The 17565-nt window shown below is 39.4% G+C and overlaps 1 protein-coding gene across 2 annotated transcripts in view; it reads left to right on the top strand.

The window, feature by feature from the left end:
• Window positions 1-17565, top strand: part of NEK10 (NIMA related kinase 10) — a 127951-nt gene that overhangs the window by 16009 nt on the left and 94377 nt on the right. For both annotated transcript variants that reach the window (XM_063303912.1, XM_063303910.1), the window contains exons 7-13: window positions 1178-1256; window positions 1927-1994; window positions 4292-4371; window positions 7070-7156; window positions 14994-15218; window positions 16953-17092; window positions 17440-17501. In XM_063303912.1, the coding sequence (XP_063159982.1) occupies window positions 1178-1256; window positions 1927-1994; window positions 4292-4371; window positions 7070-7156; window positions 14994-15218; window positions 16953-17092; window positions 17440-17501 (741 nt within the window). The remainder of the gene's footprint in view (window positions 1-1177; window positions 1257-1926; window positions 1995-4291; window positions 4372-7069; window positions 7157-14993; window positions 15219-16952; window positions 17093-17439; window positions 17502-17565) is intronic.

Below are 17565 nucleotides of genomic sequence, written 5' to 3'. Positions count from 1 at the left end.
TTCTGGAAATGCCTCTGGAAAAAATTCTCCCAGTGTATCTCTATGGGAGAAGCAGATGTGAAGTGGCTTAGAATGCTGCTACTGTTCCATTCTAAGCTCCCTCTTCTCCCTTCTGGTCTCATGACCCAGAGCTTCCCAGTCCAGGCAAACACATTCAGATGCAATGCGAGAGGTTAACAGACACACACACACATTACTTTAGTACATAAATGCCACTGCTGATAAAAGGATTGGAAAGAATTTCAGAAACTGTTCTCTATATGCTTTCCTTAATATGCTTTGTGAGGATTTTTCTGAGGCCCAGATACATTCCTGGAAGGAAAGATGATGCTGGGTTAGGGTTAGGGTTAGGGTTGGGCATGCATTGAGCTATTTATTAATTTTTTTAAAATTAAAAAATGTCATGTTGGGGATGTCAGACGCATAGGATTGATCTGTCAAGTTTAAAATCACCAAAAGTGAAAGACAACAATTGTCCAGAGTTTCAGACCAGAGTCTTTTACCAGCCCTACCTGCAGATGCCAGGATTTGGTCCCTATAGGATTGTATGGGGTAAAGCTGATGAGGTGGAAACCATCAGTTCCCAGAAACAGAGAATCATTACATAAACTTAGATAAAAGCCATCAAGCAAACCATCAAGAAATCATTAACTTAGAAAGCTGGGAGGCAAAGACAGCAACTTTAAACTGTGGACTACAGATATCCCCATATACATTTCAAAGGCTCTGAAATTTATTTATTTATAATTTTTATCCCGCCTTTATTATTTTTATAAATAACTCCAGGTGGCCAACATACCTAAAACTCCTTCCTCCTCCTATTCTTTGTCTGCAGTAAAGTTTCTAATCCATAAGAGTCATGTCTAAGCTAAGAGCTGAATAAGTGGCTAAGTGTCAGGAAATCTGTAAGAGGAGGAAGAGTTATTAAATTTATACGCCACCCAACTCCCAGCGACTCAGCAGTACTACCAAGCCATAGTATGAAACCTGACAAAAACCACTTTTTTTCCTGGCAACCTCAGTGTCATAATATTGTAATTTTTGTTTTATTTTTGTAATATTAGTATGTGGTATGTTGTGAAAAAGTATGCAATCTACAGGTTGTAAGCACATGTGTTATAAAACGTTCTCATAACCTTCTCTTGATAATACATTTTAATTGCTTTCCCATTTACAGTACATGGAAACAGTAACAAATGATTATCTTGCCTATGGAGAAGAGCAACATAATATAGACAAATTGGTCAACATGACATGTAAGTTTTAAGTAATCCACATATCAGTTAGCTCCCACTATAATGAAGTAGTAAAGTTGTAAAATAGGAAGGTTGAATGCTGGTTGAAATGCTTATCAGTATTTCTAAGAGTTCTAATATTATGCAATTGTTCTAACATAGCAAGTAACACTAAATAAGCAGATTAGACTGCAAGTATTAAAGGAACACCAAATTAAACCTGGTTAAATCTGGCCCAATGAAACCATGGCATTTCAGTTAGTCAGGACTAATGAGGTCACACTAATATAAATGGGCCTTTTCTAAACATGACTTAACATATTCCACCTTTTGTTTTAATGTATTTGAAGGATAACATGGGAGGGCCAAAAAAATCAAGATAAGGACTACAGCCATCTGACCAAATGCCTGTCCTTTTTTAAATGTGTGCCAACACAGTTAAAATTGGCAGGTCTTCAATTGCAGGGTCACAGTCATCTTGACTTTTTAAAATATCCCCTTCCCCCCACCCCACAGACACCATTTTGAATCTTAAGTCTGACATTGTGTCTTCTAAATCATGTCTCAGAATCTATTAAGTTCTGAAACAAGTTGCTATTTTGTAATTATGCCATGGATTTTTCGTCAAAATTATTAAAATAAGAATTCTTTCTGAGAGGCATATATTTTACTCACTTTCTTTAATTCACAGATATTTTTCAAAAACTTTCAGCTGTTAAAGATCAAAGAGAATGGGTTACAGCCAGTGGAGCACATAAGGTAAATGAATTATTATTCTAATTAATCAGTTTCTTTGATAGTTATTCTTTGCTTCTTCTTTTTTTGGTTTAGTTTTAAAATAGGACTTCCCAACTGAAAATTGCTGTACAGTTAAATTAGAATTAGGAATAATTTCTTCATCTTATTGATCTATTTATATTGAAAACTAGCAGAAAATCACTGCAGCATATAAAAAAAATCACCAAAAATAAGGTCTGAAAAAGCACATGGAAACTCACATGGATCACAGTGATTTTGACAATATTGCTGCATGGAAACTTGTTTCAAAAATAGCAAACCCAGAGAAAGGGCCTAATGTTGTAACAATGTACAGGTGTAGAGAGATGTATTTGCAGAAGGAATTCAATGACTTATGTAAACATCAGTTTAACCCAGATAGAAGGGCGTGAAGAAAAAAGATTGCTCCACCTTGACTCTCTTTAGTATAAGAGGGAAAAGAGAGAATCTCTGTCAGGCTTTGAAGTACTATAGGGTATAATAACAGCATCTTCTGTTGTATACATAAGCTATCTATAAGATGAAGAAATCATTCACCATTTTAGAAATGAAATGTACTTTCTTTTCACTTTCCGTCCTAATCCTAATTGTGTGTTAAGTTGTATGGACATCTGTGGAACCCAGACTTCTTTCAGTTGCATGATAAGGTGTCTCTAGGGGCAACACTTATGTGGGATCTGTTTCTTGACTTGGTCTATCTTGAAGGGCTGACAGCATCACTGATATGGAATTACTACAAGCCAGATTTCAATTACATTCAGGCAGCAAAGCTGCTTTCTGTGGCTTCTTCTATTTCTGTTCTAGGATGCTTTGTATGCTTCCTCATATAAGTAAAGTGGTTGTATTATTCTTACCTACTCCTGATGGCTGAGGGCAATACTTAGAAGGGAAGATAGCACGTAAGCTATATCCACACAGCTGCTTTTCCCCTGCCATCCTATCTTGCCACCATAAATTTTGCTGTGGGAATTGCTGTGGAAGCTGTAAACTACCCTAAGAATATAACACAAGGAGAAGAAGCAAGGATCCAGGGCTTCCCTGGGAACAGCAGCAAGTAAGAAGATAATTTGTTTGTCCTGAGAGAATCTGCTGGTGGTTCCCCATTTCTACAAGGTACATATTATGGAGGCTGTTTTCTGTTGTAAAACCTATACTTTGAAGTAGCCTCCTGCTTGAACAGGTTGGTTCCTACATTTCCCACCTTCAGGAAACTATTGAAAACAACTGTTCCAGAGAGCCTGTAGGTACACACAATGCCCTGGATGGATGACTGTACTATGATCATAGGGTGTTACGATTCTGTAATTAGTTAGTTATTTAGTTATTAGTGTGGACATTTTATTTTATTTTATTTTATTATGTTTCATTTCTGTAAATTGCCAAGATAATACTGGGATGACACTGGGTAATTATTTAAATAAATTCCTAACCACACAGGTTACAGAAGTACAAGAGATGAATCTTTTGAATTACACTTCCAATTACATGCATTAAGCCAGGCATGGACTTGTCAGTTTCAAGGCTTTGTACCTTCCAGTCAGTCATAAAAAAAACAAAAACAAAAATGTGCCTGTGGAAGCCAGATTTCCCATTTCCCTTGCAACCCAAAAGGACTGTGTGGTGGATGAAGAGGTTAGGGAACAGACTGAAGGAGTTGGTTCCATAGGAAATCTACAATACCAGTTGGAGCCACAAGTTTGCCAGCGTATAGCATATCATTTCAGGCCACCTCCCCAGTGCACATCATCATGCCTCATATTGCCTGCACACAGTGCCTTGAGGTGGGATATTTGAGGAAATGCCACTTCACATAGCCACTGAAGCCATCCTTGAGCTGTCTCAGCTTCAGGAGGACACTGAGATACAAGCAGAAGTATGTGGACATGTGCTTGGAAAACAGTGGGCCATCCTCCCACCACGGCCCATGTAGTTCTTAGCCAAAAAATCTCAGCATGTCATGGGAAGCAGATCTGATGCTGCTTTTATTTAAGCATGAACCAAGTCTGATAATGGCATATAATTCTCATTTTTTTACATTGTTTCATTATTACCTATGTGTGTGGGAAATGTGTTCCTTCCTCCTTTTAATATGATCCAAAGCAGTACATAGGGGTTTACTTCTTGAAATGCCTCAATTAGTTTGTTAGATTGTTTTAGAGCTTTTTCAGTTTCTGATGCTATTCTGTAAAAAGTATGCAAATTTTACTTTTTAAACACAATGTTCATTATAGCTGCTAGATTAACATTTTCCATAACATATTTGCTTCTTGTTTTTGCAGACTTTGATTAATTTACTAGGAGCTAGAGAAAATAATGTGCTAGTAGGTTCACTGCTTGCTCTCACTAGCTTAGCAGAAAGGTAAGCTTCAGTTTCTTGGCTTTGCTTTACCCTTTTCATTTATAATGACATCTTCCTCCTAATGTTTATGACAATTTAAAAACAAAGCATGTATCTTTTGTGTTTTATTTCCAGTGTTCTAATGGAGGTGTGGCAAGCCTTTGTGTTCTGGGGGCTGTGTCAGGTGCCAGGTTGTACTTCCAGAGGCTGTAACTTGCCTGGGTACACAAATATATGCAGACAGATGCACACAAAACACATTACCCCACCTTGCATGTATATGTGTATGCATATACCTATGCGGCCAGACCTTTTACATGTGGAAATGACTGCAAGAACACTCTCACATTGATGTTATTAAGTGAATTAATGCTTAAATAAAAAAGTTATATTTATTGATGGCTGCAACATCAAGTGAAAATTTCCAGGCATGAAGCAACTGTAAGGCAAGCAGATTTCATATCACACCAAATATTCTTTCCAATGGGGGAAATTTATATATTACATCAAAGAATCTACAATAAGAAGCTTATTCATATATGTCTTGTGACAATATTCTCTTAATTATACAAAGCTCATATTTGTATATATAGTTTTTGTCTATTAAAAAGTATTTGTAGTAAAATAAGAGGGAGCTCAAGAATGAAGTTGAGGAGAATGAATGTGGATTGAGTACAAAAGTGAATGTCTAGTATGAATGAAGTACATTGAGGTAGTTTGGTTGTATAGGAACAGTGAAATGATTGAATTTCAAAATGGATAAATAAAATAAAAGTGAATGTGTCAGAAGGAAGGGGAAGGCTGAGAAAGTTGTAGTTAGATGAAGTTGCTAGATCTGAGGAAAGAGAAAGATGAGAAGTTTAAAGAACAAAAGGCAATGTATGAAGTTGTGGAAAGACGTGGTAGAAGCACAGATGGCTTGAAGAGTAGAAAGGTGTGGAAAGGTATAGGGAATGGTTTGGTGTAAATGCCATTAAATGTTATTGGTGCAAGCTATGTTTACTTTTCTTTTTCTTATGCCTTTTAATTTCTTTCGCTTTCGCTTTCTGTTTCTAACTCCTTTTCTGTACTCTGCATACTGTTACTTACCCCCAAAGGGAGTTGGGTAAGGGGGATATACTGTTGTATATAATTCAAATTGTAATAATGCAGTCAAATAAGTCAGTAGATAACTCTAGGGAATCTGGTACCTCTGTTGTTGTTGTTGTTAGTTGCCGTCGAGTTGTTTACTACTCATGGCAACCCTATGTCTAACAGAATCAAATGCTGTTCTGTCTTGTGCCATATGCCCAACTGTTTCAATGTTTGCATCCATTGTTGCGGCTTTGTTCTAATATGCACCTGCTTATTTGCAACCAACTAGATTTACTTTATTAAGAGGTATGATTGAACTGGTGAAGGCTACTGTAAGGGGCAGTGATTTATTTATTTATTTATTTATTTGTATTGGTTAAATTAGTATAGTAAGGCTTAGAAAACTATGTTGCCATCAATTACTGCTGTTGTAAATCATCACTGTGTTTATCTTTTACACATTTTAGCTATGCATACATCTGTATCCTTCATGAGATTGGAGCCAGACTTATTTCTGCTTATCATTGGTCAAGACAGAAAGGAAACCGTTGAGCAAATCTGGACTAAATAAGCTATATTTAAAATCAATGAAAGCTAAATATAGCTATCTTAGATCAAGATATCTTAGGCTGCCACTGAGAAAAATAAATGCTCTTGAGTTCAGTCATAACAGATCCCTGTTGTTATGAGTCTGTCTCCTAACAGAATCTGGGGTAAAAAAAATGGAACCTGCTGATGTTAATATAATGTAGTAAGCCATAGTTTTCTCCCACAGTCCAATAGCAGATGCCTGGTGAATATTGCTTTCCTTAGGATACCCAACTCAGATTACTTCAAGATTCACAAAGTTTAAGGAGCAGAGCCTGGGCATTATCATGTGTCATATGACCCAGAAGGGATAGAATTGGTAAAAATTGGTTGAAAAGTTAAAAACAAATAAAAATAAAAGAGAAAGAGAAAGATCATAACCATTTCATAGCTTCCCAAACTAGCCTCTATCGTTTTGAGCTAGAATAATGTCCTGTCACTAGTACTGTAGTAAAATTGAACTGCCAGTGCAGCCAACTTCTGGATATGAAATGGATGTGCATATTAGCTATCTTGTCTTTCAGCTAGGACAGATTGTCATAACCAGCGACCTATGCCTAAAGGCAACTAAGTTGTGTCTATATATTCTGACATACATGCTTTACAAAGGGGGAGGTTATCATTACCAGGCATGCTGTATCAATTCTCTTGAGTTTCTGGATTTCCATAGTAGTCTCAGAGGCATAGTGCAAGCTGCTTTCTGAAACATTTAAATTATGAGCTGTACCCATGACCAAGAGTCCAATTTTAATCATACTACAGCTTCAAAGTATATAAATGACAAGATCATGTCTAGAGCAGCTGCTCCAGAATTAGACTGCATACTTTGCCAAATGCCAGTCATGCCATCCCAGGAAATAGTGTTAAAATTGTTGAAGCTAGGGTTTGGTAGCTCCAAGATTTCAATTTCTCTAAAGGAAAGAAAGTTTAAATTTATGTTTCATTTATACTATTAATTCTGAAACTTCAGAAAACATACACTCAGTGACATACTTTGGATGATATTCAAATTCTGTCCAGTTTTAAAAAATTATATGTCTTAATGTTTTTATTTTAGCCCTGAATGTCGTGAGAAAATAAGTGAGCTCAATGTTGTGGAAAATTTGTTGATGATATTGCACGAATATGATTTGCTCTCTAAAAGGTAGGATATGTCATTTTCAGTTTACTTTTGTGTTGATGGTTTCCAGCTATTTAGCTAATGTACATTCAAATTATTCTCTCTCTGCAGTACTCTGCTTAAAACTTTTGAAGTATAACATGAGGGAAATCCCCAGATCTGACATTTTAGTGAAATGTAGTATACTTTATATAGTGGAAGTATAGCATTTAAATATGAAAGTAACTGAGAGGTTGCTTTGGTATGTAGGTGTGGGGTTTTCTATCCTTAGGGCTGATAAGGTTTTAGGCAATTCCTGTAATTCAGTCACCATGTTTCAGATGCTTAAACTTTTCCTGATCCATACAGGCATAGTATATAATTAAGAAGAAGAAGCATATGCTAAAAAAGTGTGTCCTCCAGAAGAAAATTTATATTGTTAATTATTTATAATTTTAATCTATATTAATATTAAGAGTCTTTGTTGTGTAGTAGTTAGACTGGCAGTGGGGAGACCTGAGTTCAAATATGCCCTCAGCCACAGCAATTCACTGAGTGATTTGAGGCTAGTCCCTCTTTCTTAACCCAAAGAACTTCACAGGATTGTTGTTGTAAGGAAAAATAGAAGGAGGGAATACTTAAGTGCAATGCCTTGAGCTCCTAATTGAATGTTAGGATCTCAATGTAATAAATAAAATAAAATCTATCTAAGAGGAAATCACAGTAGGGAAATTAATAATAACAATATTATATTAATATTGAGAGCCCCCGTGGTGGAATGATGAAGGTGTTGGATTGACACTGGAGGCTCAGTTCAACATCATATGAACCAATATAGCATTCAGAGGATTGTCTGTCCAAAAATTAGCTCAATTCATTAATTTCTTTTTTAAAATATAGATATCCAGTAGACACAAATTAATAATTATTGTTGAATTAATCGTAATTTTATATCTATAGAAATGTGACATATGATACTGAAATGCTGTTGCATTAACATATTCAGTCTTAAAGCCTTTTCTTAGTAAGAAGTATAGATGTATTATTTTGTAAAAATGTTATATCTTTTATTGCTATCCTGAAGAATTTGCTGGCCCATTTCTATGCATCCTATACTGCCTTAACCATATTAAAAATGCTTGTATTATATGTCCTTAAATATCCAACAGTCTTCATCTGATCTTATTAACTGGTTGAAAGTGTACACTCTGCTCTGTGCCCTGGTTCTCCAAGAAAAGGTTCCTTTGCTTTTTCAAGTTTTGATTCTTCTATAATAGTAATTTTGGTCAGAGCTGCTAATAGCACCTAGCTGACCATGACTGATTAAAAAAAAAAAGCTAAGCAGGGTTAGGCCTGATTAGTACTTGAATGGGAAACCATAAAAGAAATCCCTGGGCTATAGATTAAAGTAGGTAGTTGGAAAAACATTCCAGAAAAAAGCAGTGGCAAACCACTTTTTTATTGCTGCCAAGAAATCCCAATGTGAACCTATCTAGCAGTCATTTGGAGTTAAGCTCAGAGAAGACTCTACCTTTTTATAATATTAATCTAATGTAAACGTAAATCTCAAATGAGAATTGGTACGCTAATTTAGAAAGCGGGGAAACTCTATATTTTTCTTGTCAGCAAGAGCAAATGTGGTTAGTGATTAAGGTGATGGATTGACTCTGGGGAGATCTACTTTCAGCTGTGGAAACTCACTGCCCAAGTATATTACAGAGTTGTTCAGGGAAAGAACTGGAGGAAGGTGCACTTCTGCACTGCCTTGAACTTCTGCACGGAAAGACAACATATATATCTAACAAATAAATTAAATAGTTTTTTGATTTGAACAGCCACCAATTTCTAAGGAATGCCAAATATGGTCCATAAGACTAAACTTCCAATAGCTTTAATTTAGCATTCATTAGAAGCTGCAGTTGTACCATAATAGGGATGGATAATTTTGGCTCTGTCTTTTAGTAAATCTAAATCTAAAGCAGTTTATATATTATGACACAAGGAAATATTGGTTCCTTAATTTTTGTTGTGATGTATGTTAAGGTTTTGGGCAGATTCAGATGTAATCACATGAAGGCATAGGAAGCTAAGTTATCAACCATGACTGGTATAAGCTCATTAGGGCATTTCTTCTCAAACTTTCTATGGTGGTGGTTCACTAAATTAATATTTGGAAAATGTGGGGATCTTTCCAATCAAATACTGTAAATGCACCCTTCTCTTTATTTTCATTTTAAAAAGCATGAATGTTCTCATTTCAGCAAATAAGGTAATTATTATAGTTGCATATGTCTATGTCTTCCCATTGTCTCCATTTAAAGGCCTTTTTAAACTAAATTTTGTACCAAAGATTTAATCCAAAATTAAGTACTTTACTAATTTAATTTTTTATGTATCCTCTGCTAGAATAATAACAATTTAGCAGAAGTTTGTTGGTCACAAATACTCTCCCATATAAATTTTTGAGTATTGAGTGGGGGGATCTCCAGCCCAATGGAATCCCATTTTTAGATATGTCTGACCGTATTTCCTATTTTCACTTTTCTTTTGGATTCCTTATATGAGATCACAGTTCCACTTAGCATAGCATGTGTGGACTTGCAGTCACTAACTGTACTCCAGATCTGTTCACTTGCCAGTTTTCTGAATTTGCTACTGATGATAACTGATCCATTTCAGGACAGAAACTGTGTCTCTCTGCATGCAATGTATGTTCTCTACCACTAATCTGTGATCCTTTACCAGGGTTGTTACAAGGCTTGCATATTTGACTTCCCATACCCATCATACCTGACAAAAATCAAGCAGTTTTTGTTTTCAGATTAAGCAGTTTTCCATGCCATAAAACTTGGAGAACTTTGGTTTGTTCTAACTGTGGTTTGTTTCCGTTGCGTAAAGGGGAGAGTATGGACAACTAGATAGATGGATTTTTATAATCACAATTTGTCATTATGTGTGAGCCAGCCACTTTATTTATTCATTAGTTGACTGAGTGATAAAATCAATCGATCTTACTTTTTCATTGTTGCTCAAATTTAATTGTCCTTGCCCATCGCCTTGCAATAAGAGGGCACCAATAGAAAAGTCTGAGGCATCGACTTGCACCACAAATGGTTTGTCAGGATCAGGGTGTTGCAAGATTGGTTCAGAGGTAAACAGTTGCTTGAGTTGGTCAAACGCCTGTTGACAAGCAGGCGTCCATTTTAGGAGTGCCCCTGGATTCTTTGATTTGTGGGTGTCTCCCACATCCTTTGTTTTGAGTAATTCAGTTAGGGGTAAGGCAATCTCAGCAAATTTTTCCAAAAATGGACGATAAAAATTCGCAAATCCGAGAAACGATTGTAGTTGTTTGCGTGTGCGTGGGGGCTCCCATACTAAAATAGCCTCAATTTTGGCAGGATCCATTTCAATGCCTTTATCTGAAATCCTATACCCCAAATAATCAATTTGTGTTTGATGAAATGCACATTTGGATAGCTTGGCATACAAGTCAGCCTTTCTCAATTTGGTTAACACTTGCCTAACCAATTGCACATGTTCCCTCATGGTTTTTGAATATATTAACACATCATCTAAATAAACCAAAACCCCATTGAACAAGTGGTCGTGCAAGACCTCATTTATCAACTGCATAAAAACCCCAGGTGCCCCAGCCAATCCAAACGGTAACACTTTATACTGAAAAGCCCCAAATGCACAATTAAAAGCTGTTTTCCATTCATCCCCCTCCCGAATGCGAATGCGATAATACGCCTCCCTTAAGTCCAATTTAGAGAAGATTTTCCCCCCCGCCAAGTGGGCTAACATTTCCTTGATGACCGGGAGGGGAGATTTGTTTAATAGGGAGACTGCATTTAACCCACGGAAATTCGTGCATAGTCTTAAAGTTCCGTCTTTCTTTGATCTAAAGAGTACTGGAGCACCCACTGGTGAATTGGCTGGTTCTATGAAGCCCCGCTGTAAGTTTTTGTCTATGAATTCACGAAGAGTAGCCAATTCCTTTGGGGTCATTGCATATACCCTTGGTTTGGGCAACTTGGCATTGGGAAGAATTTCAATGGCACAGTCAGTTTTCCGATGAGGCGGCAGCCGATCTGCCTCCTTCTCCCCAAACACATCGGCAAAGTCCTGGTATTGGTCCGGTAGCCCTTCCAATGGTACAGCGAGGGTATGCAGTGTTGACAGTGCTGCCCTCCCCACATTGGTATCCTCCTCCTCATCATCCCCAGGAGGGGCTTTATAGAACCCATCTGCAAAAGTAACAGTTCGGTGTACCCAGTTTATACTAGGGTTCTGTTGAACAAACCAAGGCATCCCCAGAATGACCAAGGGACCACCCACCGGTGCAACTACAAAGGGCAACTTTTCCCAGTGGCTACCCAGTAGACTGTAACGCTGTAGACTGGGTGACTGGTTTTCCCCCCGATATAGATCCATCCAATTGGGTGAAAATCATGGGACGTTTCAACGGGAAGGTGGGTAACTCCAAAGCAGCTACTACATCAGGATGCATTAAGGAACGTGAGCATCCAGAATCAATCATAGCCCATAGTTCCACAGTTTTTGTAGGGGAACCGAGCTTAAGTCTCACGGTTAACGTTGGGAAATTTCCACTCACCGAGACATGATCGCGCCCCTCTTCTTCCACCTGCTCTTTGGCGCTTTTTAGAGCAGGTGGCTGGAGTTTTCCGCCGGTTGGGAGGCTTCTTTTTCGTCTTGCCCACCATAAAACAAGTCTACATCCTCCACCAGCTCTGCTACTGTCGCTTTCAGCTTCCTCGGTGCCACTGGTGATTTCCCCCCCGATCTGTCTCTCCGTTCCTCTGGCTTCCTGCGGGGACATGCAGCTGCCAGGTGCCCCTCCTTACCACACCGCAGGCACAATCCTTTGGCAAAACGGCTTTCTTTTTCTTCTTGCCACGACCGTCTCACTGGTTTGCTAGCAGTAGCTGCTGGCCTTGTAGGTTTCCCCATCGCTTGTTGTTTGGGACCTCTTTTAGTTTGAGTATACTTAGCTTGGGCTTGCTCAACCTTCGCAGCCAATTGTATCCACTCATACAGCGTTGCTGGGTCGTCCCGTACAACTGCCCATCGTAGTATATCTGGTCTTAGTCCATCTTTGAACATCTCTACAAGGGTGGTGGCAGACCAATCCTCTACTTTGCCGGAGAGTGCTTGAAACTCCAGCGCATAATCCGAGACTGATCTGGAGCCTTGAACCAACTCCCTTAGGGCTACCTTTGCTTTTTCCTCAGCTAGAGGATCACCAAAATGCATTTTCATTGCCCACATGAAATCATCAAAGCAATCCAACTCCAAAGTGTCCATGTCAACCAGTCTCACGAACCAGTCTGCTGCCCTCTCCTCTAATTGGGTCGCGACAGCATTAATCTTAGCCCGCTCAGAACGAAACACGCTCCCAAACTCTTCCATATAGCTGTGTGCATTCGTCAAAAAAAATGACAGCTTTGTGGGATCCCCATTAAACTTCACATTAAAGTCTCGATATCGGACCCGGGTTGGGCTATCGTGTCTCTTTTTGTGCTTAGCCTTTCGTGGCTGTGGTGGCTCTTCCTCCTGCACCTCTGGTGCTATTTCTTGAGCCTCTGCCAGTCGAAGTTTCACACGTCTCCCCCCCTCCCGGCTCCGTCCTCTCTCCTTCTGCTCCCTACTTGGGGAAGGTAAGGAGGCTTTCTTTGGAGGCCTGCTCGGCGGGGGCCCTCCCCCCCAATATTTCCGTTGCTTTCCCTGTTTGTCTACGGGGGGAGGGGGGGTTGGGGACGTGGAGGTGTCAGGAGAGTCACTACCTTCTTCACCTCCCATCTTTTCCTTTTTCTGAGTGTCCCTGGTAAAGGTTAACTTTGCCAACAAATCCTCTATGGATTTCATCCTCGCCTCCAGCTGCTGGGATTTCTCCGTCTCCATCTCCGTTGGTGTCACTGCTCTTGTCCTTTTGGTGATCTGCACGGTCGGAAACAGCGAGGAATACACCGGCTTGGCTGGGGCTGGTGGCGACCCATACAAGGGTCCCTCCGTCTTCTTGACTACCACTGACTTCACTGCCTTCTCCGTATCGCAACTGGAATCCGTTGCCTCGGAGAGGTCATCCGACCCTGGCGTGAGAGTCCCCTCTCTCCGCGGTCCCATGGGCTCTTGTTCCCCACCTCTGGAGAGCTGACTTTCCCCCGAGCCGGTGGTTGAGGTTGGGGCAGTTTCAGTCATTGCTAATTAAACTCCTCACAGGAAACTGGATGGATGCTAGCAGACTGATATTAAATATTCTCAGCTTTATGTAATGATTGCCTATTCCAATAAAAGGAGTCTCATCAGTAATTACTAGAGAAAACTAATTTATTGAATGAATAGTATGCAAAGTACGAAGAAAGCTGAGAATGAGCAAAAGCGCGCCAATTACAAACTTAAAAAGCCTTGCTCCCGTTGCGAACCCTCCCCTCAGGCTAGCATAGCAACCACCCACCCCAGATGCTAGCAACCGTTAGAATCGGCCTGAGAAAGTAACCTTGAACAGCAGAGATAACCCAAACGTACATTCCAGAAGATCACAAGTCAGCACAAAGGAAATTTACCAGCGTGGCCAGGCAGGCACGCAACTGCAGATATGACATGTGAAACGTTACGAGGAACCATAAACATCGGAACGGGAACATGACATGCTCATTCATTGATGCTGTTTCTACCTTCTCCCAGCACACACTTAAATGCCCTTACTCTAAATAAGAATCTGAAAACCATAATAAAGCTAGTCACCCTTAGAAATAAAGGGGAAAAATTACAATTAGATGAACTCAAAGATTGGCCTAAATACCATCAGCTTTAAGGGGATCCTTGGCTCTACCCCAGCTCATCCTTTGCCTTTCTCTGTTCATGCCCTGCTTCCAGGCTTTTTTAATGTTGGAGATTCATGATGTCAGAAAGACTCAATCCCTCTTAGAGGTAGAAAGCCAACCACTCCTATCACCCTGATACAGTGTCCTCTGGATTGTGTGTTCTGTGGTAATTACATGCAGGAGCATGTTCAGGAGAAGTCAGGGAGGAAATTACAAAAGCCACATTCTGCGTCTGTTTGGTTTTTTTGTCCATGCATTATGATACTGCACAGATGTACAAAAGAGGCACAGTTTACATAATGACTTCCTGAGACTACTTTTATCAATTTGACAAGAGTTTCCAATCCTGTGGATGCCTCTGGTTACATTAACGCCTAAAAACAGCGTAGACTTATTTCAGTTGACCATTGTAACAAGCGGTTACTGAGCTGGCTACTTGAAGAATAGGTTAATCTGAAATGGTGATCTTAAATTTTAGATGTGAATTTTATTTATAAGAGAATCAGACAGATGGAACCTATCTATCTGCCTGCCTGCCTACTCAATTTTGAGCTGACTTACTCCTTAGCAACTCTGTGTGGCTTACAGATAAAAAGAAAAAACAGTACATATAAAAAGAAATTGTGGCCAACTGGAAGAACAATACACTCAGTTGTAAAACCAAACATAACTAAAGGGGAGTCCACAACTACCCCATCCCAAGGCCTCTGCAGAACAATCACTTATCTCCAGCTCTTTCTGCCTATCTGGTACAATCAAGCAGGGTAAATGTGCTCTGGGTTCCATCAATTAAACAGTGTCATCTTATGGGACACAGGACGGTAATCTACTCTGTTGCAACACCTGCCTTCTTGAATGATATCCCCTCAAGATTTGTGCAGCTCCCACCATAATGATGTTAAATAAAACCATTTACTGCATCAGTTTCTCCGTGTTATGATGGAGTAAGAAGACAAAATTTGAATATTTGTATAATTTAGCAAGCATGCTAAGTGTATCTACTGGATTATGAATGTTTGCTGCTTTCTCTGCAGGCTGACCGCAGAATTACTCCGCCTCCTTTGTGTGGAATCCCAAGTCAAGGAACAAATCAAGTTGTATGAGGGGGTGCCCATTCTGCTTAGCCTGCTTCATTCAGATCATCTAAAACTACTGTGGAGTGTAGTTTGGATTCTGGTACAGGTTTGTGAAGATCCTGATACCAGTGTTGAAATTCGAATTTGGGGTGGAATCAAACAGCTCCTTCATATTTTGCAAGGGTAGGTTTCTGAATTCATCTGTAGTAAGGGCAGCCACAGGCCTTCAGTTACAGTTTGTATGTATGTGAGTATGTGTGTATAGGTGTATCTGTACAATACTATAGAGGATATTTTGTGTTGATGTGCATATATATACACACACACATACATGCACATACACACACCTATACAAACCTCCATATCTAAAATTGTACTTACTCTTGGTATAATCGGCTTGATTTCATGTGAAAAATTGATTCCTATTAACATACAGATTTGCCTTCTAATGATACTGTTTTATAGAACCGTTTTCTAAGATTCATGTTGCAAGATGCAGGTATAACTTTCATGAAGTGTAGATATAACAGTTCCTTTGGGAAGGAGAGATTAATGCACTGAACTCACTAAATAGATCAGTATGGATTGTTCATTACTTGTACAGACCAGTAGGGAGGCAGTGTATGACCAGTTTCATCCTTTATTTGAACTTGCCAGACATATGTAGCTAGATTGTATTCTCTGGGGATCAAATCCTCTACTGGCAATTGAACTCCTGGACCATTGCATTTTAGATAACTATGTACAGTGCGTTAGCTTTAGGAACTATCCAGTTCTGGGTGCTCAGCAGTGTTGCAAGAAGAGATATATAGAATCAATCAGAATGATATGTACTATCTACCTTCCCTTAATTGTCCAAATTCACCTAGAACGTGGCTTCTTCATTGGGATCTCTCTGATTCACGCTTACTGGTTCTGAACCTATACAGTAGCCTATTTGGAAGTTCCAAAATTAGGTTTCTTGGTTGGAGTTCCACTCCAACATATTTTAGGTACAAGGTTCACGCTCAACTCTTCAGTTGTCTAGTGACTGCTGCAGCTGCAGTTCTTTGACATTTTCTTGTTCAGTATCATCACTACTGCACAGGGTTGCCAGATACCTTTCTAAAAAGTGTGCTTGTAGGCTAACCCCATCTGATCATGCCTCATTTGTTTGACTAATGGGCATGTTGTGAACGAATGTCCATGTTGTCTGGTTTATTAGAATTGATGTTTGTGACTCAGAATGTCTGTTTGGGAGCAGGCCCACAGTCCCATGGATTCCATGGTTAGCTTCACTTTGCAGAAGGATTCCAAGGGTAGTGTGATGGAATATGAGTGACTTTGGAGAACAGAGGGAAGAGATTCTGCCTAGGGAATGAGCAGATAAAAGGAAGGGGAGTCCATGAGAGGGTAATGGTCTAAAGAAGAAACTGAGGAAATACAGCCTTACAATAAAGTAGAATTAGTTCATCTAGTCGTGTTTCCTGTCTGGTTTACTTGGAAGGGCTGACAGCTAGTTCTCCATGGCAGACTAAGCTGCTTGTCTCATGTGCTGCTCCTGTCTGTTCCTGAAGTTAGCTTTAAAAATTCCAGTCCAGATTGTAGTGGGTTGGCAAGGGGTCTAGGTTGGTGCTTAGTCCAGACACCAGCCTCTGCAGGCCCTGATTGGTCGTTCTCCTGCTTCTTGCCCTTCCCATTCATGCAAGAATGGCGAGCCTTGCTGGCTGCCCTCTCTGGCCCTAAGACACCCTATAAGCTTTCATGGCTGATTAGGGACTTGAACTGCAGTCTTACCAGCCCAATACTTTAACCACTACATCACACTGACTCGTGATGGGTAAGGATGCACAGAACATATGTGTTCATGATTCTAATTACCAATCACCTTATAGATATATCCAAACTGTTTCTTAGATTATATTTGTACTTTTCTAGGGAACGAAATCTGTTTTCAGATCATTCTTCCATTGGGAGTTTATCTAGTGCAAACACAGCTGGGAGAATCCAGCAGCTTCATTTATCAGAAGATTTAAACCCCCATGAGATACAAGAAAATACATTTTCTCTTCAAGCAGGTACAGTTGTCCTATGATGATTTGTGTCAGTGAAGTAATCTGTGCCTGAATAATGCATGAAATGCTAACCAGAGATCTTTGGAGCAATTGAACAGTAACTTCAGTAGGTTCTATTACAGATATCCATATGCTGATTTTCCTATAGAGCAAGATGGGTAAGTCATATGGAACCACAGGCATCTTATTCTCCTCAGTCTGTCGAGTTCCCCAGATTATACAAAGTGTAAAATGTGAACAGATTAGTGGCATAGTTTAGAATATTATTTAAAATTCAAGGAGCATGCAATTGATAAATACCTTTATATATAGGCGCAGTATAAGATGAGTTTTTTGGTGGTTTATTCTAGCCTGCTGTGCTGCCATTACTGAATTGGTCCTTAATGACACCAATGCCCACCAAGTAGTACAGGTGAGAAGTCTTTAAATTTCTTTGAGGTTAAACTTGTTTATCTGTACTTATAGTGTTTTATTTT

This window comes from Candoia aspera, chromosome 4, assembly GCF_035149785.1.
Source record: "Candoia aspera isolate rCanAsp1 chromosome 4, rCanAsp1.hap2, whole genome shotgun sequence".
Taxonomy (NCBI): Eukaryota; Metazoa; Chordata; class Lepidosauria; order Squamata; family Boidae; genus Candoia; species Candoia aspera.
The sequence above is the reverse complement of the archived record's forward strand: the minus strand, read 5'-3'. Positions and strand labels throughout refer to the sequence as shown.